The sequence below is a fragment of the Hyalella azteca genome, unplaced genomic scaffold, assembly GCF_000764305.2.
Source record: "Hyalella azteca isolate HAZT.00-mixed unplaced genomic scaffold, Hazt_2.0.2 contig15442, whole genome shotgun sequence".
NCBI classification, from domain to species: domain Eukaryota; kingdom Metazoa; phylum Arthropoda; class Malacostraca; order Amphipoda; family Hyalellidae; genus Hyalella; species Hyalella azteca.
The window spans coordinates 432763-441216 of NW_025945296.1; the positions used below are offsets into that span (position 1 = coordinate 432763).

Here is an 8454-nt window from a genome sequence, read left to right on the forward strand (position 1 = left end):
ATATTAATAAATTAATTGAAGTAAAATCTATTTCAATCTGATACAAAGGCATCATTAGTGATAAAATGAACTGCAAATTGTATAAATTGAATTAGTTAAATAATAACGGTAAAGTTCCTGAAGTATAAACACATTTGAAATATGTTCGTCACGAGGCGATTCAGAAATAAATTGCATTGCATACTGCTATCAGAAATCGATTCTTATTTGTCAGAAACTAATAAGCGCAATGAGTCTAGAAATTGAGCTCTAGAAATTCTTACGATCGATATTTTTTGCTCTTGCTATTTAACGGCCAACAATACCGACAATAGCAGTGCAAGGCCACAGTATATACACATTTGAATAAAATTTATTTCTGAACAACCGACAACCCGTTATGTTAAGAGCAATGTCAAGATGGCAAGTGTTTACGATCGTTCTTCAAAGATACCATATAACTGCTAAATAACGTCAACCTAAACCTTTTATAAAGAAATTGAGCAAGAAACTTCCACGAGAAAAGGAAGAACAAGAATAGGAAGCACCGTAAATAATTCGTCGGACCTAAAATGGTGACATTCTAGAGTGGTGATAAGAATCAATATCGAAACTTCACTCCGCTCCCCAGCCCGTTCTTTGGGAAACCCAAAGAACGCCTGAAAGGAAAATATTTAAAGTAAATAATATATTAAATGTCTATTGAAGGAAAATATTGAAATCGCCTGAAAGGGAAATATTGAAAATAAATAACACATTAAATGGCTCACTCACCATCAAAGACGCAAAAACGAACTGACTATTAAATTTTAATATTATTAATATTAATTCCACAAGAGTACACGAAAGGAAGAACCGAAGTAATTCACCATTATTCAAAGTTTAGAGTTTGTTGAAAATAAAAAAACTCATTACAGAGGAAATAAGTAAATTGACACAACCATTTCAAAATACCCTTTTAGCAGACGGTTAATAGGAAACATTCAACTTACATTATTCAATGCTGCACAGAGAAGGTAAAACTTTTTCATGAACAAACTTAAAACAAAACTTGGGCAACTGTCCAGGTTGAAATTAAAAAAAATTAAGTCAATATGCATACAAATTCACATCGTGGAGAGCAGTTGGCCTGTGTAGGGATCATCATTTATGTGGTGTAAGCCTTGACGTTAAAACATCGTTAAATTGACGTAAACTCGAAAATTAAACGCTTAAATCGACGTTGATTCGACGTTAGATGCCAAGTGAAAAGTTAGTAACTCACCCATAGACAGCAGTGGGACAAAACAAGACCAAGACAACAAGGACGAACGAAAACAAGGACTCGACGACAGCAGACTTACCGATGGACGCAAGCGTCTGGCAAATGCAATCGAAGTTCTGCCACAATCAGAGAACAAACACAGGATAACAACGACCACAGGACAACAGTGTGATACTACTACATCCCAGTGAAAATTTACGGACGCGTCAGCTTCTGGTTCCGATTACCAGAAGCTGGGGCGACATTTTGAAATTTTGTTAGGGGTCAACATGTATTGTTTTCATGATTTCAACAGTGGTTAAATAAAAAAACAATTTAATGTCCTTTATCATATCTACCGCGATATTTAGCCACGCCGCTTCATGTAAACTAATTAATTAATGAACCATAAACTATCGAGAAATTCATCAATCTTGGTTATCCTCTTCAGTAATTCTACATAATAACGCTCTGATAACCCCGAGTGCTACGATTTAAAAGTCAACATTTCTCATTGCTAATAGGTCGGAAGAAATAAATAGTGAATAATCCTATGAATGCAATAGTGTAAATACAACGGATAACAAATGAATAAATAATACAGGTGCAACATTACCTTGCATAAAGGCCTTGGAAATATTGTTTGCAAGTGAAGGTGCTTTGTAGTCATAATACGGTTGCGAATACCATATCCCGATTGACGCTTACCGGATATAAAAAAAATAATTTCTACGTCAGTTACAGTTTCCTACGCTAGCCTCCTAATCCTATCAAGTTACGTCACCAAATTCACTCCAGAGAGCTTGAATGATATGTCAATTATTTTTATTAAATACAACCTAGTACCACGTTAATGAATTAACAGACTCGATGAGGAATATAGTAAAAGTTCCATGGAAGTTCTCGTACTAGAACACGTCTCTTTATCTCACTTCATCTCTGTCGATTAAGAACAATCCTCAATCAAACTCATAAATCCATTCGAAGAAATGGGGACATGCCTACCAACAATGCTAGTTGTGCCAATCTGTATGAACATAAGTTGAAAATTTGGCCATCATTATACCTACGTACCCAGTACATAAATACCTATACGAAAAGTTTGTGCCTATACACGAAAAAGTTAGGCCTAGTCAATCGCAACGCTTGGGTTTTGTCTCCAAATTTCTCATATTTGTTATTGTTCTATACCATACAAATAGCTATTATTGCTGAAATTTTAGGTACAAAACAATTGAAATAAGGTTTCAGATTTATTGATGCTAAATAAAGAATTAAATTTACGAGCACAAGCACAGCTATTTAATGTCAGCAGAGCACACCTATTTAATGTCAGCAGATCAATACTCTAGGTCAAAAAGCCTGCCTCACAACACAATACGAAACACTCATGAGATACAATGCGAGTAGAATTACAGTTCAATAAAAGCGAAACCCCAGACTTACCGTACATAACAATTGGCATTCATTGCATCGTTAACGAAATAATACACATATCAGACGATACATGTGAAGGCAACAAAGAAATTCAACTAAGGTATATGGCAGGAGGAGACAGCACTGTAACTTACCGTAAGCAGTTGATGAGTGACAGAGATCGTGGCATGCCCGGTCTCGGGTCGGGTGGCTGCGAGAGATGCATCATTTGGCTGGCAGTCGTCGGCACGCTGGAGGTGCAGAGACGCCGTCTAGGGGGAAGTGTGTGGCAAGTGGTGGCTTTGCTGTGTCGCGTCGCAGCTGCGGGTGGCAAGTTTGCCAACATTACACTGAACGTTGACGACTGCAGGCGAGTCTTGACTACCTCCAGTGGGCATGTGGCTATTGCACCCATCGTCCCGCCACATCTGTGTGACGTAAAGAGTTATAGCGTCTTGGATAACATCTGTGTGAAGTAAAAAGTGATAGCGTCACATCTGTGTGAAGTATCTATAAAGTTATAGCGTCTTGGATAACACTTACTAGCAATCGTGACAGGCCCTGATAGCAAACTAGTCTTGACTTGACTATCTACACCATTTAATTGGCTATCTCATCCATAGTCCCGCCACATCTGTGTGACTTGAAAAGTTACAGCGTCTTGGATAAGACTTAAAGCAATCATGGCAGGCACTGATTGCAAATCAGTCTTCACATGACTATCTACACCATTTAATTGGCTTTGCACCCATCATTCCACCACATCTGTGTGACGTATAAAGTTATATCGTCTTGGATAACACTCACTAACAATCGTGACAGGCACTGATAGCAAACTAGTTTCAACTATCTACAGCAGATAGATAGTAAAGACTATTAAAGTAAATACTAAATAATAATAATTAAATTGATTAAATTATTAAATTAACAATGGTGACCGGCACTAACGGTGACAACTCTCTCTGTGACACGTAAGATACCAGGAACTGTGACATTTTAATCACAATATTTATTGTCAAAATTGATAACACTTTCAGGTGTCTGATTGAACAAAATAAACTACAATTATAGCTTGCAATTTATATATGTTATGACTCTTTAAATTTTACAATTCACATAGCATGTCACGCACAAAACATGGAAATAAACTCAATTAATCTTTGAATTTTGCATGGTAATCGAGTTCATTAAAATGAACATAAATGACCTAAAGGGTTGAGAAGTGAAACAAATTCCATCTTGCCAAATGGCATTTTGTGTAATTTTTTCTTCATTGAAAAATTAGTCCATTGGAGCAGCTAACTGAGAATTTGAGAGAGCAAAAAGATGGCAAATGGTAATTCCCAACTCAAAATAAATTCACTAAAACATACACTGCTAAGAGAAAATAGAGACAGATTTATTGATATCCATGCTACAGATAGATCATAGTTATGATGAAAATGTTCAATGTCCCTCACAAAATGTCATTAAATTTTAAGAGATAGCACTTTTTTGGAAGTCAAGGCATGTTTTTTTTTCAAAACTCAGTGGTTGTAGTAATTCTAATTTTACAGATTTGTCAACAGGTTTTCAAAGATGGTTTTTCACATTCCATTTCAACATCAATCTGATTTGAATTTACTCCAAATGAAAACCATTGATTCCAGAGGTTTCATAGTAGCGAGCTTATTACTTAAAAAAAAAAAAAAAAGCACAAGCCATGTAAAAAAACATGATGGTGAGAAGGCATATATACAAGTTTCTACAATGCAAGACTTTGATTGTGGTCTTGAAGAAGAAGAAATGTCCACATTATATACAATCAATCCTTGATATAGAAATAGGACAACCAATGATGATAGATTTTCCAATGATGATTGATTTTCCAATGATGATAGATTTTCCAATGATGATACCCCCCAGGTGGTCTAAGTTCCCCCAAACGGGGGAACTCTGACCACCATTAGACAGCCCTGACAGGGTTAACATAGACCGACTTGGAAATTAAGTTAAACTTACCATATATAAGACTCTGTAGAGTCTGAAACCTAAAGAAAAAACATCAATAGGTGTATCAAACATGAAATGTTATATATGGTAATTTTACATTAATTTCCAAGCCGGTCTATGTTACCCCATCAGGGCTGACATTAGGTGGTCTAAGTTCCCCCATTGGGGGGCGGCGCGCCCCATTTGCAAACTATGAGACTTTCCTAAAATTTGTTTGTTGCATATGTAACTAGAAGAGTTGTAGTACAATGCATCAAAACCTGGAGTTATTTTGCCAAAAAATAAAAAAATGGAGGGGGTACTCCGACAGGCTTTAAATAATAGTTTTTTTTTCGTGGGTCACATTTTTAATTTTTTAACCTATTAGATATGCAAACTTTTTAAATCTTTCTATTGTGTTACGTAGCCTCAGTATTAGGCCTTTAATGCCCATCGACAGAATTTTTCTATGTCAAATAGTTTTTGAGTTTTGGGAGTTTTTGTTAAAAAAACGAAAAGTGGTCTAAGTCACCCCGGGACTCTAAATTACCCCAGTTTACGGTAAACCTGCTGCCAAAGGAAATCAATCTAGTAGCAAGAAATGTAGCCAGAAGAGCCACAATGTAGTACTACCTTCATATTCAACTGCCCGGCCAAGCCGACACAACTTTCAACACTTGATCTTTGGATGCAGCCAATTGATGTGGCGCGCTTCATCGGCCTAGGAACGGACTGGTGGTTGATGTTGCTACAACAACAACAACTACTACCTTCATAAGCAAGCTGAATCTTAGTATTTCATACTTTACTGAAAGGTATGGAAATACCAAGAATTTCTAAAAAATTTCAGATATTAGATATATGAATAGAATATTTCATTAATTTTAATAATATATACTCTCATTCCATGTGGTGGACTGGCTTTTGCAAATTTAAATGAACAGTATTTTAATTATCAAATGAAAATACTTTCTTCATTTTGTAAAGTATGGTACCGTAAAATGGGGTAACATAGACCGGCGGGCCCGCGGGGTAACTTAGACCACTTTTCGTTTTTTTAACAAAAACCCCCACAGCTCAAAAACTATTTGACATAGAAAAATTTTGTCAATGGGCATTATAACTAGAAGAGTTCTACTACAATGCACCAAAACCTGGAGTTATTTGGTGTTATTTTACCAAAAAATATAATTGATTTTACCACCTGGTCTAAGTTACCCCAAGAGCTGGGGTAACAAAGACCATCACTTTTTTTGAAATTACATAAAGACTATGAGAGGCAGAAGCCAGCAATTTATGGTGAGTGAAGCTAGAGTATAGACATATATTTTGCATGTTTCAATTCAAGTTTAATTTAGCTAGTAAAAAAATGGCATCATTTATAAAAAAAAAAGTGGTCTAAGTTACCCCATTTTACGGTACATTGTATATGGTATATAGATAAATATAAATTACAGTATTGTATGGATACCTTTCCATATTTTCTATTACCACAAAAAGTCTAACATAAAAATAGCTTCTAAACTTTTGAATAGAACAAGAGGGAGATATATTCTATGCCTGCATGAATAACCAACTTTTGCTCCACTTTCTGCACCAACTTTTCAGAAAATAAAATATTCTAGTCATTTTTATTCTTCATATTAACATATTTCATTTATACTGTAGACTATAGTAACTATATGTACCTACTAAATGGCAATTTGCTACACGTATTGCCTTAAAATTTGTATAGATTTATCAATTATTAAAAAAATTTTGTTTGCACATATGCCTACAATTATAAAGTTTCTAACAAGTAACAAGACCTATATAAGAGCCACTAATGCCTTGGCAGCCATTCAGGAAAACCAGACAAAACCCACATGTGATTGAAACAAAAATGTCTGTGCCTGTAGTCATTTCCACCCATTTCATGAATTTTGTCTAATTTAAAAAAAAAATAAGAAAACGGCACATTTTTACCTTTTTACCTGCAATTTTTAAAACTGACTAAAACAATCATCTTTAACTACAAATTTTGGAAAAATGCTCAATTTTTCTTGCCTGAACTTGACAAAAAATAATCATCAAATCTTAACCTTAACGTATCATGGCATGCGCTGTTTTTGTTTGTACTCAATTGCAAAGGGTAATGAAGCAGGTAAGGGAAACTTCAATGTTGCAACTACTTTGATGATTGTTTATTTCTCAGAATTCAGTCAGCAAAGACATTACAGTTCAATGAATTTTCATTTGAAAACTTAGACGTTGAATTTTGTCTTCAAGGATTTCTCAAACAAATGAGAGCTGCAAACTCATCCTTCAAATGACTGTTACTCATTAGGCTTTCACAGCAAAGCAGTCTGCCTGGCACTGGCATAAAAACAATAGAAATTATTTCACTAAGTTAGTAGGCTAGCCTTGATTAGTATTTCCATCACTGCATTTGCATCAAATTGCATGACTAGGCCTACATATTAATTGTTAGAGTATGATAAAAATCTTTCACAATATAGCTACCATCTTAGGAAATCGATCCACACCAATAATGAATAATTAGCATTTCTAATCATTTCACCCACTCTATAGACCAGAGTAGGCTGTGGCGCTGTGCAAGGCCCAGTGCCCACTCAAAAGTCAAAACTGTGCGTTCCGAGCTAGCGTAAACTCGTAAAGTTAAGTACAGCTTATCAGAAGTAGCTATGCGCAATAATGTTTTGATAGTACCACCGGTTTAGGGTACTTCTTTTTGGCAAAAAGTAGGCAACACGAAGTCGCTACGTGAACTTGAATGTGCGTTTTAATAATCCGCCTCCGCTCCGGTCCCTGATCACGCAAGAGCATCAACGTATATCACATTCATGGCAGTGAATCGACCAAGAAATAGTTTTCAATCATATTCAACGACTTACCCTCCTGCAAATAGGTGTATAAGTGTATCTTGACTGAAGCTCATTTTCTAAAATGCATCCAGGATCTCTGCACCACCTCACACAACACGACTCTCAACAGAACTAAATAGAGGCATTTGCCGTCACTCCTCATGGTGCGGACGGCAGCAGAAGCGATTATATTTACCCCTAACGTTCAAAAACTACCCTGATGAACTGCGTTGTTTGCAAACACGTTTACATGAATTTATATGTGAAATTCTAAATGAAATTATCATCGTTACAACGGATTTGTGATCAGATATTGTCTGCCACGTTTGTGAGGCAACCACATCGAAGAATGAGAGTAAATTCAAGGTTTACAACAGACTCTAAGAAGAGAACATAAATACGTTCGAGAAAAGACTAGATGTAGCTATGCAGACGTAAATACTTCGTCTAAAAGTACCTCCCACCTCACAAATCAGTGGATATTCAGCAGCTGCTTAGCCTCAACATCAGTTTTGGTAGTCACAAAGACAGTCTTCGGATCTTCAAGAGAGATCTAATGAGCTTTATAAGAACCGACAACAAGCCAACGTGGAATTGCACTATGGATCAATTCTTCAACGCCGACTTTGCTATGCTATGTTATGCTTTGATTAATATTCAAAACACTTCACTCGTGCAACTTATGTACCATCAGAGCCATGCAGCGTTCCCGCGAACCATACTGATTCAACCTATCTATGTCTGAATTGTTTTAGACTCAATAGGCTTACAAAGTGGTACATTTCTTCTTATAACACAAAACGCCCACTTGACTTGCCAGTATGAGATTCATTCAATGTACACTTGAAAATTTCCATAGGCTGCCCATTAATAATTTACCAGTTTCCATTAACCTCAAGAGATTCACCACACTTCTCTGCATCTCTCGGACACTCTTCTTGCCGGTCTTTCGGCCGGTCTCCAAACTTTTACAGGTACAGC

At 36.2% G+C, this 8454-nt stretch overlaps 1 protein-coding gene across 1 annotated transcript in view; it reads right to left on the reverse strand.

Annotated features, from left to right (window-relative positions):
- Window positions 1–7588, reverse strand: part of LOC108664587 (solute carrier family 25 member 36-A) — a 29394-nt gene extending 21806 nt beyond the window's left edge. Inside the window, exons 1-2 of the mRNA XM_018151207.1 lie at window positions 7504–7588; window positions 2794–3066 (exon numbers count right to left, since the gene is read on the reverse strand). Coding sequence (XP_018006696.1) covers window positions 2794–3066; window positions 7504–7547 — 317 coding nt within the window. The 5' untranslated portion in view covers window positions 7548–7588. The remainder of the gene's footprint in view (window positions 1–2793; window positions 3067–7503) is intronic.
- Window positions 7589–8454: the final 866 nt, after the last annotated feature.